We start from the raw sequence: 25,235 nt of genomic DNA, 5'->3' as shown, positions 1-25,235 counted from the left end.
GCTTAAATAATAATAATAATAGAATTTTTTTTTATTTTTCCTACCTAAATGTTGGAGGGAATTAAATCATATTTCAAAAATAATAATTTCACCTAGATGTTGGAGAATTATTATTATAAAAAATACTAAATAAGTTAATAATATTTTTTATAATAAGTTTTCATAAAAAAGGAACCTTTTAAAAAAAACATTTTTATAAAAAAATTATGTTTCTTAAATTAATTTTTAAAAAATTAGAAAAATTAAACTTATTTCGAAAATCTATCTACATGTTGGAGATTTTTAGAGATGTTCACGTTTTCTAAAACCCCTAAAATCCGAAATCCTTTAAATCCAAACCCTTAAATTAAAACCTCAAACCTCAAAACCCAAACCCTAAAATCTCTAAACTTTAAAATAAAAATCCTAAACCTTTCGTATCCTAAAATTCAAGCCTTAAAACCCTCTAAATTTTAAAACCAAACCTTCAAAACCTCTACTCAAGCCCTTACTCAAAACTTTCTAAAAATCTTAAGGACACATATGAAAATCTCATTTAAAATAATTTGTTTTCGAATGCCGCCTAGATGATGGGATATTTAGGAAACTTTACTTCGTTAAGTCTTTTTACACGATTTCGTAATTCGCATTAATAATAAGATTAATAAATAAAAAGTAAACAGTAAATTGGAATCTTAAATATAAACAATCGCATCTAAGCTCTGCCTAAATATTGGAGAGTCGGAGTGGCCTCATTATACTTAAGAATCCAACTTTTAAATTGCATCTCATCCTACGTAACATTCATTGGCATACATACGTTAGTATGTTATTATCAGTAATTATTTGCACTATTCTAACTTTAATTTTTATTTACTACTTGATGATACAATATTTTATAATAAAAAAAAATAATACTTTTTTTAAAAAAATTGTGATATTACATAATAAAATAAAAAAAATATTCCGAAAAAAATAATTCTTAGTACTCTGTCTAAATGTTAGAGACCAACAATTTTCTATAAAGAGTGTTGTCGTAACGTCTAGATCCGGGGACCTATCGCTAGACATTGACTTTTAGGGAGTCGCCACCAATCTTTTTTATCTAGGTGCGATTGGCCACCTAAAGAATCTGTCTTTTTAGGGAACACCTAAGTTTAAGGGCCCCTAAAAGAATAGGTTCGGGTCTACAAACCAGAACAGGGTTCGGGAGTTCAGTTACGTGTGAGGAAGGTTATAGCACCCTCACAACGCCCATCAAAAGATGGTACCAGCTGAAATTTGTGTTATCCAAAAGCCTTAAAATTTTACCAAGTAGTTAATTATTGAAAATTATTCTCAATTGACTCTAATACTTTTAGCAGAAAATTGAGAAAATTCCCTCACCTCAGGAGTATGCAAGAAAAACTACTGTTTCACTTACAGAGGCTCCGTCGTCGGATTATTTAAAGAAAAAAAAACAAAATCAAAATTAAGATAGAAAGGAAGGAAAGAATGAATTTTTTTTTAGGGAAAATTGATACTTTCAACTTTTCTCCAAAAATATTTTTTTTGAAATTTTGATTTTCAAGGAAAATTGATACTTTCAACTTTTCCTCAAAAACCCTTTTTTTGAAAATTTATTTCTAAGGAAAATTGATACTTTCAACTTTTCCCCAAAAATATTTTTTTTGAAATTTTGATTTTCAAGGAAAATTGATACTTTCAACTTTTCCCTAAAAATATTTTTTTTTGAAATTTATTTCTGAGGAAAATTGATACTTTCAACTTTTCCCCAAAAATATTTTTTTTTGAAATTTTGATTTTCAAGGAAAATTGATACTTTCAACTTTTTCTCAAAAACCCTTTTTTTGAAAATTTATTTCTAAGGAAAATTGATACTTTCAACTTTTCCCCAAAAATATTTTTTTTGAAATTTTGATTTTCAAGGAAAATTGATACTTTCAACTTTTCCCTAAAAATATTTTTTTTTTGAAATTTATTTCTGAGGAAAATTGATACTTTCAACTCTTCTCCAAAAATATTTTTTGGAAATTTATTTCTAAGGAAAATTGATACTTTCAACTTTTCCCTAAAAATATTTTTTTTTTGGAAATTTATTTTTCTTTTAAGGAAAATTGATACTTTCAACTTTTCCCTAAAAAATATTTTTTTTTTTGGAATTTTTTATTTTTATTTAAAGAAAATAAAATAATAAATAAAATAAATAAAAAGAATATTACATAAACCTAATCTAATAAATAAACAAATAAAATAAACAAATAAACAAAGAAAAAAAAAAAAAAAACATGGAGCGGCTCGGATAGCGGCTCGGCTCGGCTCGGCTCAAGGAAAAGAAAACGGCTCGGGGGGAGCGGCTTGGCGGGTCGGGTCGGGTTCGGCAAAACGCGCGGATCCTCTGGGTTACTTAAGGCCAAAACAACGTCGTTTTGGGAGGGTATAAAAGGTAATCCCCTTTGTTTTTTCGGTAGAACGCTCCTCCCTCTCTCTCTCTTCTTCCCTTTTCCTCTCATTTCTCTCTAAAAACTGAAGAACACCGGTGTCGGATTCTGAAAATTTTCACCGGAATCTGGAAATTTCGCCGGAAGTTGGTCGGAAGATCGTCGGTTTCTGGGATTCTTTGCCGGAAACTGGGCTGGTCGCCGGAAACTTCAATGTTCGTCGGAATTGTTGCCGGAAAATTCAAATTTCGCCAGAATTTTTGCCGGAATCTGGAAATTTCCCAGAAATTTCCAGAAAAATTTTTCGCCAAAAATCTCTAAAAATTTTTTCTCACTCCCAGAACACTCCTAAACTTTTCCTAGCTTCTTATACGCCTCCTTTTCTCTCAAATCAGTAGCTTTGCTTACTGTTTTTTGTGTGTTTCATTATGTTCCAAGAGGTGCTTTATATAGGGATTGATCAAGAGTTTCTGATCAATCCCAATTCCCCTTTGGACGGGAATTCAATCTTTGAATCCAGTCTGGACTCTTCTGATTGAATTCCCACTCCCAGTGGGATTCTTCAACTTTCAATCCTAGCCCTCCAAAATAAAAATCAAAATAAATAAATAAAAACTAGATAATTAGAAAAGATAAATCAGCAGATATTATAGGATAAATAATAATAAAAAAATATATCAGATATATAATTAGATAAGTAAAAATACCAAAATGAATAAAATAAAAAAGATAAAAATATATATATACATAAATAATAAAATACACATAAATATTAACAAAAAATAAATAAATAAATATATACATATATTAATACATAATAATAATAATAAATAATACAATACATAAAATACAAAAGAAGAAGAAAAAAAAATACAAGATAAAATTGAATTGGGCTTACCCATTTGGGCCAGGCCCAATTGATCTGGGCCTGGACCCAATTGGGTGTCTACAAGTATTATTTTATTTTAAAGATTGTTATGTTAAATCTTAAGCAAAAAGAGTTATTTTAAATTCTGCTTAGATGTTGAAAAATTTTAAGATAATTCTTTAACTTAAAGATTTTCTCAATATTTTTAAATAAAAATTTTAGCAAAAAATATTTTTTAAAACGAAGGGAATTAGTATTAAATTTCAAGTCAAAACCATTTTTATCCAATACCGAAAATAGCACATAATTAAATGGTACCAATTTATGGGCGTTGTGGGGGTGCTAATCCTTCCACACACATAACTGACTCCCGGACCCAACTTGATTTTTTATAAAATAAAATTTATCTTTTTGATAAACTTTAAATCTGTTTTTATAGTTTTATTAAAAAAATAAATTTTTGGATGACCAATCACACCCTAACAAAAATTGGTGGTGACTCCTTTTTATTTTTTTCGTTTTTAAAATACATTAGGTCTAACGATTCCAAAACCGTTACGACAATAATCATAATCAAATATTACATCAATATAATCAATTAAATAATTAATTATTACATCATAATCAAGTTATAATTATTGAATAATAATAAACTATAATATAACTAAACAATTAAACCCACACACAATAAAATTTAAATATAGGACCTAAGGATTTAGGACTTCCTCTTTACCACTAAATCAAAAAATTATAATATTCTTTAATACAAAATCTCTTTGTACTTAAATATTGACCTAAATATACATCTTCAATATAACTGAACATTATATTTCTGCACTATTATTTTTACTATATCTGGTAGTCTTGCTTATAAATTTTTTAAATTTTATTAGCCATTTATTAGATGTAACCCCTTCAAAGTTTCCTTAAACAAAACTTTTTTTTTTTTGTAATGAATTTACGGGTGAAGTTAATTTTTAAATTTCAAAAGCCCAATTAGAATATAACCAAGTATCTTTTGATTAAATCATATTAATTTATACAAAATTATTTTAAAATATTTTAATAGAGTATTGATGGCCTTTTTATGTTTTATAAAACTGAAAAATTACTTAGGAATTACCAATTTTTACTATTGCTTCATTTAATTGGGCAATAAAAAGAGCTTTCCACCGTATCAAAATGTCTGTTTGTCATTGACACCTTTCAAACAAAGCATATATATAATAGTAAGACTTTTATGGATAGCTTCCCCTGGTTATAGCATAGTGATATAGAGCGATTGCTTCCTTTTCATTTTTTTTTCTTCCAATTTATTTTCTTCACAATGAAGACTTCCTTTTTAAAATTTTAGTACATTTTTTACTTGGGTAGCTAAAACTAAGCAAGTAGAGAGCAAGCAATGTTAAAAGTAAAGTGTTTAAGCATGTAAAATGATATCAAAAAGTAAAATTGTAAACGATTTGAATATGAATGAAAGAATATATATTTATAATTTGTTCGTTTATTTTTAAAGGTGTTCGTACTTGATTCGTATTCACTAAAAAAATTATTTTATGTGTTTATGTTCGGTTTGTTTAATTAATATTTTATTTATAGTCGGTTCGTATTTAGTTAAACGAATTTATTTATGAATATTAAACGAATATATTTACAAACATATATAAATGAACATATTAATTAATAATAAATAAATTATAATTAAATAAATTTAAACAAACAAATTTTAAATGAATATAAACAAATCAAATAGATTTATGTTCGTATTCAATTTATTTAATAAATAAATATAAAAATATTATTTAAAATTATTTATTAAATTTAATAAACAAATAAAAATTAAATATATTCATAAACAATTCATTAAAAATTCTATTTATTTACACCTTTACCACAAAAGCATACCCATGTACAAATATACAAAGGCATGTAAAATGCGGCCAAAAGCATACCAGCTAAGTTTGATGTATAAATATGTAAAGGATTTTTAGCCTTTTAGCAAAGCAAAAAAAGCTACATTTAATAATAAGGTCAAAACCCTTATCCTTGCGGTACAAGCATATTCGAGACAAGTCAGAAGAAGAGGAAATGATGTACACGTCACGGCTGGAGGCGTGGGGGGATTATGTGCTTCGATAAAGGGGTTTAAATTCAACTTTTTGTGAATATAAATTTATCTTTAGATGAAATATTTTGGTATTAGATTTTTTGGCTTTTTAGATATGTTAAATGCAATTTTTTTTAATCTTTTTTATTTCTTATATTTAAAAATTAAATTTTATTTATTAAATTTAAAAATATTTTATTAATAATCACGTGATTATTAGCCTATTTTAATTAAGTTGAATGTTTGATAGTTTGATTATTCAATTTTATATATATATAAACTATTATGTAAACTTATTAGTTTTAAATATTTTAAAGTATGTATTTTATGATTGTTTTATCTTTTAAATATTTTTAATAACCACTTCAACCATAAATTTATTTATTATTGTAATTTCATCCTTCACAATGTTATTATTGTTGTCCAAAGATCTCAAGGGCAAAATAAATTTAAAGAGAAATTTGAAACTTAATTTAATTATTTTTAAAAAATTAAAATTTAATAAAATTAAAATTTAAATTACAACATTTATAATTTTTTTAAATACAATTATTTTTACAGAAGAAATCAAATATTTATCGCGAGGAGCTCGCTTCATCAATCAAATAATTTCAACCTTTTCGAAAACGGTCTCCATAAAAAAATAATAAACGGTTAACGTTGCATCAGACGTTTTTGAAGTTTTCAAGTAGCATAGCTACTATCGATCGAGAATTGAAGTTTCCGTAGCAAACAAAGAAAAACAAAGCATGAACATAGACAATGAATTATTAAATAAAAATGTATGAACTTTACTTGTATTTTCCTTTAATCAAAAAGAATTAAAAGACAAACAGAAAAAGTTTGTTGTTCAGTTTTGACACGCCTCAAAGTTTTGCAACGAGTGTGACGGCTACTAGCCTTAGACAAAACAAAAGAATTTTTTCCTTAACAAGAGGGTCGACAAACGACAGACCTTAGCTCGGTCTTCGTCAGCCATTGGCTGGCCGATGTGTTCAATGCACCAAACGACCGGAAACATTCCTTCTTGTGGCCCAAGAAAAACCATGTTCATGGTGGTACAGCGTTGAATCGCAGTCTTTTTTTTATTATTATTTCTTTTTCTTTTCCCTTGTTGTTAATCATAGATGGAAAGTAGCCAAAAGTTTATTAGTTATTAGTGGGAGGTACGAGTTAGTGGGTCAATTCACCTCTCTCAATTTTAAAAAAAAAATGTTTACATGGGTATAAATAATAATACTATATCTTTTTTTATAATTTTCATATATTGACATCACTGAAATTAAACAAAATTTTTAAAAATATTAAATATGTAAAATTTTCATTTGTTTTTATATGTAGCTTAAAAAATCTTTAAAAATTTTATATTTTTATTATAAGTATGATTTTAAATTTTTATTTGATATAATTGTCTATTAAACAAAATTAATATATCTTATATATTAATCTTTAAGTTTTACTTATTCAAAAAATTATTTATTCTTGCATATAAATATATTTTTTGTTTTTTTTTTATTGTAAGAAAAAGATAAATAATAAAGTAAGAATGAAATAAACTCAAATTAAGTAATGAAATTAATGAATCATTATATCATAGGTGCAGGATAAAGTGTTACATATAAAATAATTATAAAATATTAAACTCTTAACTTCAATTATCAAAATTTTTTTAATCAGAAACTTCAATTATTAAGTTTAATTATTAACTATCTCAAATACCAAAATAAAATAATGACCTAATTGAATTTACATCTCAAATTGTTTGTGTTATTGATTTTCATAAAATTTTAAAAAAAAGTTTTAAATTTAATGTGCTTAATATTAAAATTTAATTATAAAAAAATAAAAATTTTAAAATATAAAAAATAAAAGTTTTAAATATTAAAAAAAAGATATAATTTAGAAACATAAAAAAAATTTTAAAAAAATGAGACGGAAGAAACATATAATTAGCAAAACAGTTAACAAGTAAAGAATTCTTGAAAATCAAGTACACTTATCCGAGAATAAGATTACCTGTCCAAGTCTATAAGTCTAATCCATTTTTATTCGAGTTTGTACTTAAAACTTTGAAACTCAGCCCCACTCGTCCAATTTAATGTAGACATTCTATTAAATTATAATGCCTTTGTTTAAATTTTATTTTAAAACAATCGAAAATATTAATATAATTTATTATTTTAATAATTAAAAGCTAAAGTCCATGGACAAAGTTTTGGATCGCCCAAACTTAGTTTTCCAAATGTCAAGTTTGGTACGACACTACCTAACACCATCGAGCTTATTCACGAACATCTTTTATTTTCAATAATAATTATTTATTTTGATTTTTTATATAAATAATCATTAAATGTTAAAATTATACCCTAATTACCACTTGTAATAATAAATCATCTTATTCACAATTTTATATAGGTGAAATAAAGAAGAGTGAACTCATATCATATATGGATACAAATATCAAGGACAAGCCAGAAACCTTGTCTTTGGGGTTAGAGCCGACGTAAATGACATGTATACCCAGTAAAATAAATAAGAGCGTAAACTTTCGCTGTTTTGCGCAAAAAACGAAACGCTATTAATATTATCGCGATAATTCATATGTTCGGTATGAATAAATTTAAAATATTTATTAAATATAAATGTAATATAAAAATTTATGATAAAAATAAAAAATATTTTATTTTAATTATACTCTATTTATTAATAGTTTTACGAGCATTTAATGATTATAAATAATTTTTATACTCATAAGTTAAAAAAAATAAAAATTATAATTTATTTTTTAAATATTTTTTATTTTTATCATTTATATATTTAAATAATTTTTTATAAATATATATTAATATATTTTTTAATAAAAATATATTAATTTTAATAAATTTAAAATAATAATTTATATTATTTAATAAAAATATATTTATTAAATATATATAAAATATAAATACAAGACTGATATTATTTTACTCATCTTTATTTTCATAAATAATAAAAGTTTAAAATCATACAAATCTCTAATTTTATACTTATAATATAATATCCATCACATCATTATTAAAATAAAATATCAAATTTCTTACTAGCTATAATTAAGATTGAGTTCATATTCATATGGTTGCGACTATTAAAGAAAAGCCGAAAACCTTATCTACGGATTATAGCCGACGTAAATAACATGTATACCCAATAAAATATTCCTCGCTTAGGAGGCACAATTTTGTTTTTGTTTTTTTTTTTAAGTATAAATCAATAAAACTTCGTACAAGTTTATTCTAAATTTAAATTTCACCTTTTTTTCTTTTGCTTTAATAAGTTTCTATTTTTTTTTTCTTTCACAAAAAAATTTATAATGTTTCCCTCCATTTTAAAAATATAAATCGATAGAAGTAATATAAGTACATGATCAAATACAGGTTTAATTTCCTATTAATTTTGCCATTCATTTTTTCCCATCCAGCTGCTTATTGCTCAAATAATCCTTACATGATCATTTCACGAGTCTAATATCGACCCCAAGTTTCACACTGCGGCCACAATTGCAGGCCAATTAATAACAAACAGACTCACATCAAACATTAACTAAAGTCGAATTGATTACACATTATCAATGTATAATCCTCTTGCACCCCAACGTAAAGTGAATGACTTCAGGTCCTTACTGATGGAATTATTAGTTTGTAAGATATCCAAGTGTCGAGTGATTACTATCCCTATCTATAAGAGGATGGAACTCAGGCTTTCACAAAATTTTGTCCTAATGGTATGTAGTGTCATTTTTTGAAACTAACCCAGATGCAAAGCTAATCATGCAACTAATGTACAATAATCAGAAACAAAGAAACTTGCTTCAACAGGTAACTAGTAACAAATAACCAGGTCATCCATGGAGTTATTGTAAAATGAATGAATATAATCAAATATCAACATCTAGCATAAGGCCAAAGCTTGCAAAAACTCATAACAAACATGGCAGACATGAATGCAGTTTACTAACTTTCTTGAAAATCAAACATCTCATGCCCACTAAAACTCAAATATTTTGAATAACCCATGTCATCTCACTGAATGGAGTCAAAGGGTCTGATATAAAATGCAATAATACACTCAGCAGCTTTGTAAAAGGCTAATAGCATGAACTAAGTGTCTTAGGGCATTTACAGTAAGAAAAATGGATCGCAATGAAACTGCTGGAAACACAATAGAACTATAAAATCAATCTATGGAGTTTGTTCCTTTTTTTTTTTTTCTTTCCGTATACAGCAATACACAAAGACAAATGAGGTTCAAAGAAGTATCAAGAACCATTATGGCCAAAATTTTGCAATTCCAGTGTATCACCACGCTTGAATGACATGTACACTGAAACTAAAACAACGTTGTAATCTACACAATTAGTAGCTTCATTCTCTTAACCACCCCACATCCCCACTATTTGTCAATCATAAGATCAACCACATCAAAATTAGTAATTCGATCTAAAATTTTTATAATGTAAACCATGTAGTTGGAAAAACTTTAAAAGAAATTCTAAGATAAAAAACACTAATCAAATGCAACTCAAAACATTCATTAAAACAAAAAAAAAAAATGCACTACAATAATAACAATAGTAAACAAGTTTTCTTGTATTGGTCCATAAACTGACTGAGGTAAACCCATGAACTCAATTAGTTTCCTAAATCCTTAACGATGCTACTAAAATTAAGACATTTTAACACATCAAAATAATGTAACATACAAAACTATTTTTCCAATTGAAGCCATTAGATTTAGTCACCCTTTTTCCTGAAAGAGCATCCTTCAGTGAGTCTAGCTCTACCACCAGTAGGCTGGCATAGAACTGTCTGGCAGTTACCACACACCACCACAGTTTGAGAGTGGCTAAATACAGTCGTTCTGACAAAAAAAAAAGTATAAACCCAGGAATAAAGAAATGAAATAACCATATAAATATAAATTAAATACTATGTAAAACCATAAATCTAAAACCCAATACGAACTTACATGTTGAAACAGCCTTGGCATTTAACATCCTGATCAAAAAACAAAACCAAGTCAATCCACTACATACAACAAATCATGATATGACAACAAAGAAAGAAAGGTTAAACACTAGTAGTATATATTACCATGAAGAAGGAATTGGGAGACTGAACGAGACGCTTGAGCTTGTGCTTCTTCTTTTCAAGCTCGGCAGGAGGATTCAACAAATCAATGTCGTTTTGAAGAACCTTAATTCACACAAAATGCAACAATAACCCAAATCAGACCTTACCGGTTAAACATAACAAGGGAAAAAGTAACGTGAACGAATAGCCGTAAATGTTTAACGGGAAAGGATGAGGAGAGATTTACCATGTTTGCGGTGGCGATGGCGTTGCGGCGCTACGGATTTTGAAGCAGCAGAAAGAGAAAGCGGTAACAAGGATATTAGGGTTTGGGTTGTTGGGCCCTTCGGTGGACTTTGAAATGCCAAGACGCGGTTTGATTTATGATTCTACTGAAAGCCAATTAAAGATTTTTTTTAAGCATATTAAAGATGTTATTTATATATAAAAATGTAATTGGTGCATTATTTATTCTCACTACTGGGTTTAAAATTAACGAGAATAATTTTTTACTACAATGTATTAAATAAAAATGAATAATTAAAAATTTATGAACATATAATTGACGATAAACTTAATTCAAATGATTCATTCATTCAATTAAATGCTAGATTTTCGACAAATTTAATTACCCCCAAATTTAAAATAATTGATCTAATAATTAAACTTTTTGCATGATTACTCATATAAGTTACATATCAAAATTTAGTAAAATTAAATTTTAATAACAAATTTCAACATCAAATCATAGTATAATGATAAATCTCTCCTTAATTTCAAAAATCATCTTAAAATCTTTACTTTTGTTTAGACATGCAATAGATATATCCCTCTTTATTTGAACATTAAATATTAAAAAAAATAAAATAACATTTTAGATATGTTACCGATGAAAATTTAAAATTTTACAAATGAGATAAAAATATTATTATATATCATATTGAATTGACGAATATAAATATTAAATTTTTAAAAATGATATATAGTCAAAATTTAATGATTGCAATAGTCCTATAAATCACATAAAATCTTTATATTTACATTTTGTGCATTTAAAACCAAAGACTTTGGATAAGAAATTATTATCATTAAACACTGCAAATATAGTGTTTAACAATTATGAAAAATAAGAAAAAGAAGAAAAGGAAGAAGTATTATCAACACCCTTTATTTTGTTGAAGATGAAAGAATGGTTAAGGCAACCACAATAGATCTCATACTTGGTCTCATCTTTGGGTTCTCCTCCGTGCATGCTTTTGCAGGCTGAGCCATCTGCAATGACAGTAACAGCCCATTATTACTTCATAGAAAAAAAAATTTTAAGTAATCAAAATCTAAAAGCCTTTTGCAAATTTTTCTTACGTAGTGGACTGAGTCAAGTGGATAATCATCTTCAAGCCTAGGGTCAATGAGTTTGCAAAGATGTTCTCTGGGATCAGGTTTAAAAACATTCTCAAACTGCAAAAAGGAGAAGAGAAAAATAGATTACCCCAATGCTTATGGAATTCCTTTGTGAGCAATGTCAAATGGGCAAAACCTCGATTTGGCTCAAGATGTGATTTAAAACTGATTTTGCTTAAGAATCACTGTTTTAATTCGATCACGTTAGAGAGTAAAATTAACAATTCATGTGTATCTATTTTATATTTATTTCGTATCAAATATATATAAAATATGAAAATTATTATGTTATAATTCAATATCAAATATGAAACTTATTTTTGAAGTTTTCTCAAATTTATATATATATTTTATTAAAATTTTAAATTATATCACTTTTGTTTTTTATATATATATATATATATATATATATATATATTATATCACCCTATTGCATGTTTTTAAAATTGCCAAGTGTAAGTTAGAGCATGAGCACGGCTAAAATTTCTCTATACTAGACCTTGCTTGCACTACTTCTCATTAATTGGTTGAAAGAAAACTAACCAGAGCAACAAGTCCCTTTGATCCAACATCAGGATCATTTGTCTTGACTATAGCTGCTTTAGCAGAAATAAGCTCGTAGAGGACAACCCCAAAAGCATAGACATCCAGTTTGGACGAAACTTCACCGAATCGAGCATATCTGCACCATAAAAATGGTAAGCTCGGTCCATTTTATATAACAGATTGCATACATATAATATATATGCTTTTTTTACGAAAGGAGACTGCAGCAGAGGAACAGAGAAAAGGGTTATATATGCTGAGATTTAAACTTCAAAACGGTTAGATGCCAACTAGTAATCTTATAGTCAGTCCTTAACAACGATTACTAATTTGTTTGCCATTGTGGTAGATTACTCAAAATCACATTTATCTTACTCAGGTGCCATGTATCCAAATGTTCCTACATCGCGAGTGCGTGGCAATGATGCACTTCCAACTTTAGGGTACAGTTTTGCCAATCCAAATTCTGCAACCTGCATTGAAAGGGATACAACAGATTGATAAGAAGAAACTTCGAGATGGTCAACCTGATGATCAGATGGATAGAAAATTTTGTAACCTTTCCATGGAAGTTTTCATCTATCAAAAATTTTTGGCTGATTTAATATCACGGTGAATATAAACAGGAACGGCATGCTCGTGGACATACTCGAGGCCTCTTGCTGAATCAAGTGCAATTTGCACACGAGTAGACCAAGGAAGTGGGTCTTTCCCTGGAAATGGACAAACCATAACCATCATCTCTGCTTGAAATCATGCCATCAGAAATTTAGCAGTTACATATGCAGAATTATGCTCACCTGAGTCGCGTAAATGTTGGCTTAGATTGCCATTCTCAACGTATTCATAAACAAGGAAAAGAGAACCTTCAACACAGTACCCAATTAAACGAACCTGTATTGAAAATATCATTGAATTTATATATAAACTTCCTTGATAATTAATAGAAATTAAAAAAAAAAACTTTTCAAAATTTCAGTTTGCCATTGGCTCGGAAAGGCACAGGCAACCGCATTTAGGAAAGTTTATTACCAGGTTCAGATGATGAACATGTGTCAAAGCCTTTAGTTCAGCTAGAAATTCTTTTGATGCTTGCATACCCATCTTCTTTATTGCAACTTTCTGATGAGCAAGTAATAAAGGAGTGTTATGGAAAAGAACATAGGTAACTGACATATGAATTGAACATTCCATATGTTTCTCTTCTTTGGTTTGACAATGTTGTATTATTTTAAGTGGAAAAGGTTGAAAAACAATTGGCTAAGCAACTAATTTTTAAAAGGTTAAAACTCTGCCTTTTTTCCAGGAATTCAAGCTCGGTATTGCCTGAGGCGGATCTATACATTTAACTAGGGCGTCCATGACACTCTTAAAAATTGGAAAATTAAGAAAATTTAAAGGGAAATTTTTCCTTGACATCTCCAAAGTTTTTTCTTGGACACCCTTTTCATTGATAAAATTAATAAATTGGACGGTAATTATATATATATATATATATATTTCAGAATAAAATTCTAGATCCGTCACTGTATGCGGCCATCAGTTAACTAGGGTGAACCAATTGGGCCAAGTCCAAGTTCCAGCAATGGTTCAGTACTGGTATGCTCATGTTTCATCCATAGTCAGCATTAACAAGTAAATGCCAGGCAAAATGAATGAAAAAATATCGGACAAAAGAAAGTCAGGGGATGGTCAATGAAATAAATTTTTATTGCAATCAGTGATGATATATTTACGCTTCAGCATCTCTCAACCGTCACTAGAGCATCCTGATGATGTTCTTGAGCATTCATGACAACAGTAAAATTCCTCGTTAATTTTGTTTTGCCCATAGAAAATACAGTTTTCAATTAGTAAGATTTTCAAGTATTTTCCATCCCAATCCAAAGGATGGAACTCATTCTTTCACGACTTCTCTCTGAACAAAACAAAATGATGTTCTGTAATTTTCTGAAACTCAGCCAAGAAGTAACTGCAATTCATGAACGATCTTCAACAGTTTACTACTAATAACAAACAACAAAGTGTGTGCAACAACTGACCTTGCCTCGTAGCTCTGCATGGTAAACATCAGCAAAGCCCCCTTCACCAATCTTGTGTGCCAGACTGAAACTGTTAGTAGCTTGGGCAAGTTCTTTATTTGAGAAATCAACTGATGTATCTATGGTAGTGTCTTTATGGCCTTTAGCTTTACTTCTAGGAGCTAAAACACCCCCAACCACACGAAAAAGGATAAAAGGAAAAAAGAAAAGAAGAGGAGCAAATCATAACTGAAATCATGTCAACTATAATCTACTTGAGAGGTCTAAAGATTCTGTTCTTCAAAGGGGAAAAAAAACGAATACTGGATGTTCAGAACGCAACGATTCTATAAATAGCATTGCTTTACAGTAAGAAAAAGTTGAGCCATTTAATCAAGAACATGTACATATCTTGCCGCTCTGCATTAATGAGTACTTAAAACCTGTCCCTGTGATAATTGATCCTCTATTCATTCACAATGGATAATAAGTGACTCAACACTTGCTAAAAGCAGTAAATTTGTGTATCATTCTCCAATTCCCAACTTATCAAACAAAGATAAGAACTATAGGACAAAGAAAACTGGGTGAGAGATGCAGAGAAACTGTACCATTCCCAGCTTGAGCAGGTAGAGTTTTGGGTGATGTTGAGAGAAATATTGCCTCCTTCGGCTTCCTTCCTATAAAAGCCAAAATATAGAACACCTGCAGCTAGTAGTAGAAATCCAGCTACTGCTGCTAAAGACATCCCAGCAACAAGCATTCTAGATATCCCTAATGAATACATAAAGGAAAGATATGAGCTCAAAGCATTATTATCATTTTAGAGATGATCAATTTTTGAGTTTAGAGCTTCATCATGCTGATAAACCAAGTGCCGATAATTCAGAAAAGGCAACCACCTTTGCTGCAAAATTGAAAGAAAGGAATATATATATATATATATATATATAATTTATGAAGGATGTTAATTCAACCTACTGAAGACTAAATTATTAGATGCTACTTGGACCTCAGGGGTCGATGACTACCACTTGCATCTGTAAATAAAAGTAAAAACTTTGGTGAGGCAAGTTGAGAGCAGTCCATAATACTCGGGATCTAAAATATTTAGAAACAAAATGAAGTTATTCAACTTTTTCTCATTTCATGGAAGATTTAACTTATTCATTCTCACATATTTAGAAATACAGAAGCAATCACCTTTGCCAAGAATATAAACCAAACCTTCCCCTCGGCTGAAATTCATCCCCCCCCCCCCCCCCCCGCCCAATTGTAGCTCTGACCCAATCCTGCAACATCCTCGGAGAGTTTAGTCTGAGCCAGCACAGTATCCAAATCTCTCCAGGTCGGAGCGGGTATGTAATAAACAACCCGAAATCCTTTGAAACAGAACCATCACCGCATGAACAATTGACAGTCACATTAAGCTTAACATTACCAGGTATCTCATTGGCTTCATGTACATTAAACTGCTGCAACCACTCAACCGTGGTCAAGTTGGAATAGTACAAACTGGCGATTTTCTCGTAGTTGTCACCAGACTTAACCTCGTATTTGAATACGTGGCCAAGGAATTCAACTTTGATGCAGTCACAAGGGCAGGGGACGTTGAACCTGGTAAAAGCTTCGAGCCTATCTTCGCCAGCCACTTCCTTGTTGATTTCCAGGATAGCATCAGCCTGGCCTTTTGATACAATCTGAGAATGCAGAACCTCGGAGATAAAGGTAACGTTTGCGTTTTCCCAAGCGTAGTAGGATGCTAAAGCCAAGTCACAGCCTTTCTTGCATTTTGATTCTGTTACGGTAATGGAGAGTGAGACGAAGAAGAAAAAATGAAAAGATAAGCTAATTCTTGGCAGAGTCATCTTTTCTTCTCTGTTCATGATGAAGTAACCTTGGGTTTTTGTTCATATTTTGAACTCCAATTTATGGTTTAAACCATTTTCTGCAGTCTGTGATAAGCGTTTTACTTCCACCAACTGCCTCCTCTTTGATTGGTTTTAACTTCCAGTTCTTCCACTTTTGGAACTAGAAGTCGTGCAGGGTCCACTTTAGCCCCAAAGAAACGCACAAAATTGAGAGATGATGAAAAAAAATTCAACTCTCAGTCAAGAAATAAATGGACTGATGATGAACTTATTTGGGATAGAAGATAAGAGACCTTTATCGGAGAGAGAACCAGGAATCTGCCTACAAGTTTCCAAGCAAGAGAAATAGGAAGAGAAGGGGGGGGGGGGGGGGGGGGGTGGAGGAAGACATTTGGTGATTCAGATAAATATGGAGGTTAGAAAATTATTTGCATCATAGCCTTTTAACCTCATATTCCACGCCTCAACTATTGATTCTGTTGTTTTACACAATATCGGAAGAGAGCAATTGTTTGATCTTTAATAAAAATAAATAAATAACTGTTTGTTGTATTGAAGAGTTCTAACGCTGATGATTGATGCCCATACAACTTTTTTGAACTAGATGGAAGCTGAATACTTCATCAGAGCCAGAACCTTCTAACTTTTTAGTGGTCCAAATTAATTTTTTATTGTCTCTGTTTGTGTCTTCGGCCATAGTTGTAGTGTTGACTGTTGATGCCCTTCTAGGGCATGCTGCTATTGTGCCATTGCTCATGGTTGTATTACTTCTCTGGCAAAAAAAAATCGAGTTCAATTATGAAAGGAACATGAGAAAAATTCAAGAGAAGCTTTTTGGTCTATAATAAGCAACTCAAAAGTTCTAATCAGAATTATATATATCAAAGAGCTTCCCTACATTAACATTGATCTTTTCATGGGACATTTGAAAAACATCTAGCAAAAAATGGGTCTTAAATGCATTTTAAAAAAATAATAAAATTTCATGTGATATATCAAATAAGTAATCTCAGTGATTACATTTACAACCATTTGGAAATGACTAGTGTGTTATTCACAAAAAAAAAGACCTTTTCCAACGCGTTTGGTTTATCGTCCTGACATAAGGTTGACAAGAGCTTGATTTTCATAGAAAGAGCCAACATCCCAATCCTCTGTTGAGGATGAAAGAGTCATTAGGGCAACCACTATGGACCTCATACTTGGTCGTAGCTGAGGATTTTCTTGTGTACATGCTTTGGCAAGTTGAGCCATCTGCAATCAAAACAGCCACCATAGCTATGTGGAATTGAAATCGTGAAAAGAAAGTCCTATTGCATATTATTTCCCAGCAACTGCTCTTACCTTGAACACAGAGTCAAGTGGGTAATTATCTCCTAGCCTTGGATCTATTAGTTTGCAAAGCTCTTCTTTACAATCAGGCCCGTTAAGAGCATCCTCAAACTGCAGAAGGAAAAAAAAATTGTTAGACTATGCTGATGGATGCTTTTTGCTTAGGATCTAATGAGTAGTTTTCAGACAGGCAAAACCCACAGTGGGCTCAACGAGGTGATAGAAACCGACTTGCTAAAAAAAATTACTCAAAAGATTGGGAATAGCATTTTAATTTCGCCTTTTCTTAAACAAATCACATTCCAATTATAACAAAATCATATCTTTGGAATTTAGCCTATCTGTCACCATTTTCCATTAATTAGAGTTGTTAAGTATTCAACGTAAAATCAATTGACAGTTATAACAAAATCATATCTTAGGAATTTAGCCCATCTATCACCATTTTCCATTAATTAGAGTTGTTAAGTATTCAACTTAAAATCAATTGACAGTAAATGAAGGACCTAATTTCAATATAAGACTACAAGAAATTAGATATTTATTAAATATGGAATAACACTACTTTAATAGACCCCATCACGTGACAGTTTGGAAAGAGCAACAGAAGGAAGTCTTGCCTTTGATACTATGTTAAGTATCTAATTTAAAACCAATTAACAGTAAGTAGAGAGGCCCAACTTGAATATAAGACTACAGGAAATTAGATATTTATTAGATGTGGAATAACACCACAACAGTAGTACAGGATTTGAAAGAATACTAACCAGAGCAACAAGACCCTTCGAGTCAGCAATAGAGCCATTTGCCTTGACAATAGCTTCTTTAGCAGAAATAAGCTCATAGAGCACAACCCCAAAAGCATATACATCTACTTTAGCAGAAACATCACCATATTGCGCATATCTGCACACAAGCATGAATAAAGTTAGTTCATTTTTACATGAACACCAACTTTTAGGCAGATGGCAGAACTCCTTAGTGGAATGCCAACTTCCAAGGAAGGCAGACAGTGCTTATTAACAAAATTATTTTGTTGTTTATTCCAGAGCTAATGAACTCTTATGCCGCAACTTTGCACCCAAATTTCTACTAAAAAAGCATGTTTAGCTTTCATATCATATCGAGTAAATACCAGCTGTGCAACCAAAGGGTTAAAAAAGAGTAATTGATATTATATTTAGCTTTGCCGAATTAAGAAAGGGACTGTTTTTCTGTAAACAAAATCTGACACTTAGTAACATGAAGTATCATAATTCAATGTTAATATCATGTCTATAATGATTGCAGAATTGTGTTCTACATCCTCCCATCTCTCGTTTAAATCACTTGCATTGAGAAAATTCAAGCAAAATAAGATAGTAGAAAACATTCTAACTATTAGTTTTTGAGGATCTCCCATAATGAGCAAAGAAGATTCTTGTATAGAGAATCATAACTACCAAAAATAAGGACCGGATTAAGCATCACTCAAGTTAAAATCTCGTCAATTAAATGCACCATATACTTTGAAACACAAATCTAGTATTGATATTGCTCAGTGAAATGTAAAACAAAGTAATCAGCCATTTACTCATAAGTTTCCCAGTTCTCACAGAGTTCGCATCATCATGTGAGAACTCAATTAATTTTTCTCAAAAGTGATAACCTGGTCAAATTTATAGGATTTCATGACAATGATGTAAGGGCATCCGGTTAAATTTTAGAGGTTTTCATGCAACAATTTAACCAATTGTTAGCGTGTGTTCACAATCAGTTAAACCATTTCACATTTCCTTAACAGAACTGAATTTAAATATGTATTTACATTCAGGTAAAAGCATGCATAGATTTTTTTTTGCCTTTGTTTTTCAGAAAACAAAAACAAGAACCAAACCAACTTAGAAATCAAACCTAGCAGAAGTGATTTGATATATTTTGGTTTCTAAACCTAATTCTGTTTGGTTTAATTTAGAAAACTATGAATTATATTATCCAAACCAAACTCTGCACAAATGATCTGATGCTCCTCTGTTCACAAATTCATTGACTAGGGGTAAATTTATGAGACATACAGTCCTAAACTGCAGTTTTTGCTGAGTTGCTATCATTAAATTAGACAAAAGGAAATTTAAGGAAACTCGGCAGACATATACTTAAGATGCCAACATAGACATATCATGCTGTTTACTAATTAGTCAATGGGATCATTGGCCTCTCTAGTCATAAATCTACTGACAGTTAGTCTAGCCAATTGTTGAACTTATGTATGGTCCTTGACAAACAAAGTTAATCAGTTACAAATTGCTTTGAATTAATAAGTACAAAATTTATCTTACTCGGGTGGCATGTATCCAAATGTCCCAACAAGACGTGTGGGTAGCGATGCACTTCCGACTTCTGTCAGTTTTGTTAACCCAAAATCTGCCACCTGCATTATATGTTAAAAATGATTTGGTGCAATTACGACAAGAAGCTTTGAAACAGTCCACCTGATGAGATATCACGAAAAATAACCTTTGCACGGAAGTTTTTGTCTATCAATATATTAGCTGATTTAATGTCACGGTGAATGTAAACAGGGACAGTATGCTCATGGATATATTCAAGACCTCTGGCTGAGTCAAGGGCAATTTGCACTCGAGTAGACCAAGGAAGTGGCTCCCTGCCTGGAATAAACAACAGAAATCCATTAGTGTTGCTGAGTCAATGCCATTAGCGCTGCTGAGTCAATGCCATTAGCGCTGCTGAGTCAATGCCATTAGCAATAATTTCCACATAAAGAAACTCACTTGAGCCTCGCAAATGCTGACTTAGATTGCCATTCTCAATGTATTCGTAAACTAGGAAAAGAGAGCCTTCAACACAGTATCCAATTAAACGCACCTGCATTAAACATCCATATTAGTATTCACTTTGAAGATAAATAACAAAATAAGAAATTTACAAGCTCATAACAGCAAAGGATGTTTAGAAAGAAAGAAATTTTTCATAAATTGAAAAAGAAAGGCAACTGAATTCAGCTACAATGATTGAGAAAAGTTAAACAACTTCATTACTTGTGCATTGCCACAACTGCAATCAAATGTATAGTCAACTCACTGAGAATCTAATTCAGCATGATACCTTAAAGAACATTAAATTATCTGTATTATATTGCTTATATTAAGGGAAAATAAGGGTTACAGAAAGTAATGCATGAAGGACTGTTCCATAGGTGGATAAAAACCGCTCCTCTGACTCATTGTACTACATAGAACATAAACTAGGCCTTTGGCTGTTGGCCTATAGTCCCACACCCAGAATAGTAACAAAATGTTTTCCAGATTCAAAGATAGAAACAACATTCAAGAAATGTTTTCTAGTTAATGGCAAACAATTATTCAAAGATACATCACCCTTTAAAATTTTCATTTCGCCGCTAACTTACAGAAACCAAATACAATTACACTCAATGCACCTTTCCAAGCAGGAGAAAAAGAAAGTCATTACCAGGTTCAGGTGATGAACATGTGTCAAAACCTTTAATTCAGCAAGAAACTCTTTGGATGCCTGCATATCCATCTTCTTGATTGCAGCTTCCTGCACAGTGAGTAATAAACACATAACTGATATCAGGAACCAACATGAGAGGGCAATGGTTCATTGATGCAGGTATATTTAACCCTAAAATGCATTACAGACAAAATTGCAAATTCAAAAAAAAATGCTAGTGTGCATAGTTATTTTTGTTATTCTATTTAAATGCAAGAAACAGCAAAGTTGTTTTATCGTTCAATATAGGACACCGCATATTCATGTCTCTGGACCACCATTTTACCTGTGACCCAAACAAGAACCAATGATCAAGAGAGGCATTCTTCTATTTCTTATATGGATCTTTTATGCACATTCCTCTTCCAGCTTAGATGCTCAACTCTACTTATCAGGCTTGAGATCTATATCTAATTATCCACATCAAAGTATGTTTCAAAATGTGGCCAAATATGCAAGCAAATTAGGAGGGCAAATGAACATCCACCAACCTAGGAGACATTTGGAATTTTGATCCTCTCAAACTTTAAAATATGTCTTGAAAAAGGTTTTTCTTTCCCTCAATAATATCATCATTAATTAGCAATAAATACAAGTAATCTCTTCTCCAATCTACAATTTTTCTCCCTAGACGACACAGTTCTGCTGGGCAACCTAGTTGTTTTACATTAATATGTCAGATTTTGAATATCCCTAAAACTTAGTCAAGATTCAAAAAGTGAAGCTACTAATGACTTGACTAAATGCAATCAGAAGCACCAACTAGAGAATTTTCTTCAATAGTTTAACTATAAAAACAAAAAAGTATGCAACTAAGAACAAACCTCGCCTCTCAGATTTGCATAGTAAACAGCCCCAAAGCCACCTTCACCAATCTTGTTAGCCATACTGAAATTATCAGTCGCCTGGGCAAGTTCTTCATATGGGAACTCAACTGATTTGTCTACAGTAATGCCAGTGAGGCCTGGAGTAGCAGCAACAGCTGCGGTTGGTTCTGCTGCTTTACTTCCATAAACTAAAAAGATCCCACCACCAAAAGAAATATTGAGAAGAAAAAATATAAAGAGCAGAGACCAATAAGAAATTGAGATAATTGTACTCATGATTTACTAGCAAAGTATAGCGATTTTGTTCTAAAAACAAGCTAATAGATAAAAATAAAAGGTGTAGAGATAATGCTGAAGCATTTATTCAAGAACAAAACAGATAATAGCCCAGGTCTCAGCGAAGATGTAAAGTGTAAATTCTTGAACAGAGAACTTTAGGAAATTAGAAAGAAGACTAAAAGCATGTTCTTTTGTGCTACATTCTAGAATAAAGGGCAGTACATCCAGTGGTTTTGCTAGTTAATCACCTAATTGAAATGGGTTTTCAGAGACTCAACTGGCAAGACAGTCTAAAAACTCTTGCAAAAAGCTCTAAATTTGTGAAATAATCTTGAGTTCACTAAAATCTCACAAACAAACAAAAAGGGAAAGAGGAACAAGAAGCATGGGCATTACCATTCCCAGCTTGAGCTGAAAAATCTGAGGAGGCTGTCGAAAGCAATGTTGTTCCCTTTACCTTCTTTCGGAAAAATCCAATATACATACCAACTGCCAGCAACAGCAATACCACTATGGCTGCTATAGATATCCCAGCGATAACTCCAACTGAAATTCCTGCTTGTATAAAGGCAAGATATAAGCTCAAAGCATAACAAATTTCCAGTCAATCAGCATCCCAATATCATAATCATCACAAAAGCAACATGAAAAGAAGGCCAAACCACCTGTGCTGCAAAACAGAAAGAAAGAAGAAATACATTTAAAAATTTTAAGGATTCAAAGTTTAAATAAATGATAATAATACATTAAACTATTTTTAAAGTTTAGAGTTGTATTAGCTACCTCGATTTGAGGGGACGAAAACTATCATCAGCATCTGCAAATAAAAAAAAAGCCTTTAGTGTGGCAAATTAACAGTTATTCATGACGCTCAGTGTGTGGAACCACAATGTCACACCTTTGGTGTTTAAAAATCAACAAGTTGACCACATTGTATAAATCGCATGGGTATTCAAAAGAACAACCTTGAAATGAAATTCTTTCATGTATTTGACAACATTTTGACACATAAATATACATCAAACATTACCTGGATGATTATTAGACATAAAAAATATTGAGAAAAATGAATGGATACATTTAAATGACAGTGGAAACAGATGTTGACTTCATTTACCAAATGCATTAAACTATCCATCACTTTATACAGTAACATAACAGTTACCAATTTGGTACCTAAAATATAATTGATTGCAGCTAAACTTTCCTTTGGATCAACCCAACTCCCATAGGGTGAATCTTTGAAGCTCATTAACATTAGCTAGCCTATGATCAAGATAACAAGACAAACTGCCTGAGCTGAATTTCTATCAAATTAATCATTCATCTATCCCCAAGGCAACTACTCAACTGTTAGAAATTGAAACTTTTAATTTGAAGATCAGGAGAAGGATTAAATTTTGTGAAATAGGGAAGAATATCATTTATTGTCCAAAAGCCTAACGACGTTTCACATAAGATGGACAAACAAATTCCTCTGACACATTAGTGGGCATAAAAAGCTCTACTTTCTTGTATTACATAAACTTAATAATCATCTCGATTTCCAAGGTAGAAGTAGACACTAAAATCAAATCTACAATTACTAAATTACATTCACCCAAGTTAGAATCAAATTAGTTGTTCAAATAATCATCTATATTCCTTTTTTAATTCTCTTACAATATCTAAATTGCCATGTTTACCTATAAAAATTAAAAAAAGAAAAAATCAAACAAAAGAAATCACCTCTGCCCGGAATTGACACTAAAATCCTACAACAGAGTTTTCCTTTTTTTTTTGGGTAGCCATAATTATCCCATTTTTACTTACCTATAAAATTAACAAAACACAAATCCAATAAAAAATCTAATGAAATCACCTATGCCCCGAATTGACAAATAAATCCTACAACAAAATTATCTCATTTTCACTTACCTTTAAATTAACAAAACACAAAATAAAACAAAAATGTTTAAGAAATCACCTCTGCCCGGAATATACACCAAGCCAGCCCCTGAGCTGAAATTCACCCCGGGGTTGTAACTCTGCACCAATCCCGACAAATCCGATGACAGATTTGACTGAGTCAACACAGAATCCAAAGTCTCATTGGGTCGGAGCGGGTACGTAACAAACAACCCGTAATCCTTCGAAATAGCAGCATCCCCACACGAACAATTAACCACCACTCTAACCGTCCCAGTATCCGGTATATTCGTCGGCGGATAGGTATTAAACTGCTCCAGCCATGCAACCGTCGTCAAATTCGAATAATATTCGGTAGCGATTTTGTCGTACGTGTCACGTGACCTAATTGAGTAGTTGAACTCGTGGCCAAGGAAATCTCCGTTGATGCAATCGCAAGGGAAAGGAACGTTGAGTCTGCTAAAAGCTTCGACGCTGTCTTTGTTCGCAACTTGTTTGTTGTAACTGAGGATCTCGTCAAAATTAATTGTCGAGAAAGGTACAAGGCTCGATTGAAGAACCTCTGATATGAAGGTCAAGTTTGCTCCTTGCCAAACGTAGTACGACGCTAAGGCTACATCGCAGCCTCTGCTGCAACTTGATTCTACTGAAATCGAGGAAATTGAGATAAAAAAGAACAAAATTGAGATTAATTTTAGTAACATTTTGGAAATCGAAAACCCTAGATTGGGATTTTGGAGTTGGGGGGGAGGGGGGGTTTAAGAATTGGAATAGGGGAAGAGAGTTGAAGGAAGATAGCTGATATTTGTGACCGTTGACCAAAGATGTTTGAAATTTCGGTGATGAAGACATAATAGACGAGGACGTGGCAAATGATGAGTGGGGTCATTTGGCGCCGATTTGATTGTCGTCTTGGTAACGGTTGAGCCTCGTTCCAACCAATAGTAAATTCTCGCGGTTTTTTGTCTTTAGACGTCTTGGCGTCACTCTCGAAAATCGGGAGGGAGTATTTCAAGTGTAATGTACGCGCTGAC

The 25,235-nt window shown here is 31.3% G+C and overlaps 3 protein-coding genes and 1 pseudogene across 4 annotated transcripts; all 4 read right to left on the bottom strand.

The window, feature by feature from the left end:
- Positions 1–9,946: 9,946 nt before the first annotated feature.
- Positions 9,947–10,889, bottom strand: LOC149512187 (small ribosomal subunit protein eS27y-like). Its single transcript, XM_089753109.1, has 4 exons — positions 10,751–10,889; positions 10,525–10,626; positions 10,400–10,428; positions 9,947–10,291 (listed from the first exon to the last, which is right to left on the bottom strand). The coding sequence occupies exons 1-4, from the start codon at positions 10,751–10,753 to the stop codon at positions 10,165–10,167; spliced, it is 261 nt and encodes an 86-aa protein (XP_089609235.1). The 5' UTR covers positions 10,754–10,889; the 3' UTR covers positions 9,947–10,164.
- A 597-nt stretch (positions 10,890–11,486) lies between these two features.
- Positions 11,487–15,410, bottom strand: LOC111313134 (chitin elicitor receptor kinase 1-like; annotated as a pseudogene). Its single transcript, XR_016332841.1, has 7 exons — positions 14,493–15,410; positions 13,483–13,572; positions 13,251–13,344; positions 13,010–13,163; positions 12,826–12,923; positions 12,448–12,586; positions 11,487–11,775 (listed from the first exon to the last, which is right to left on the bottom strand). The product of XR_016332841.1 is annotated as a chitin elicitor receptor kinase 1-like (transcript).
- Positions 14,408–16,339, bottom strand: LOC149512186 (lysM domain receptor-like kinase 3). Its single transcript, XM_089752206.1, has 5 exons — positions 15,913–16,339; positions 15,758–15,853; positions 15,135–15,245; positions 14,493–14,653; positions 14,408–14,422 (listed from the first exon to the last, which is right to left on the bottom strand). The coding sequence occupies exons 1-5, from the start codon at positions 16,337–16,339 to the stop codon at positions 14,408–14,410; spliced, it is 810 nt and encodes a 269-aa protein (XP_089608332.1).
- Positions 16,340–16,740: 401 nt separating this feature from the next.
- On the bottom strand, positions 16,741–25,016 carry LOC111314554 (lysM domain receptor-like kinase 3). The gene is made up of 13 exons (XM_022916016.2): positions 24,260–25,016; positions 23,077–23,110; positions 22,959–22,963; positions 22,690–22,848; positions 22,012–22,202; positions 21,146–21,235; positions 20,446–20,539; positions 20,171–20,322; positions 19,993–20,084; positions 18,442–18,580; positions 17,687–17,785; positions 17,413–17,596; positions 16,741–17,114 (listed from the first exon to the last, which is right to left on the bottom strand). Exons 1-12 carry the CDS (start codon positions 24,903–24,905, stop codon positions 17,432–17,434), a joined length of 1,866 nt encoding a protein of 621 aa, XP_022771751.2. The 5' UTR covers positions 24,906–25,016; the 3' UTR covers positions 16,741–17,114; positions 17,413–17,431.
- Positions 25,017–25,235: the final 219 nt, after the last annotated feature.

This window comes from Durio zibethinus, chromosome 23, assembly GCF_047325235.1.
Source record: "Durio zibethinus cultivar Kanyao isolate XHJ-2024 chromosome 23, ASM4732523v1, whole genome shotgun sequence".
In the NCBI taxonomy this organism is placed as follows: Eukaryota; Viridiplantae; Streptophyta; class Magnoliopsida; order Malvales; family Malvaceae; genus Durio; species Durio zibethinus.
This window is presented reverse-complemented; position numbering and strand designations above follow the sequence as displayed.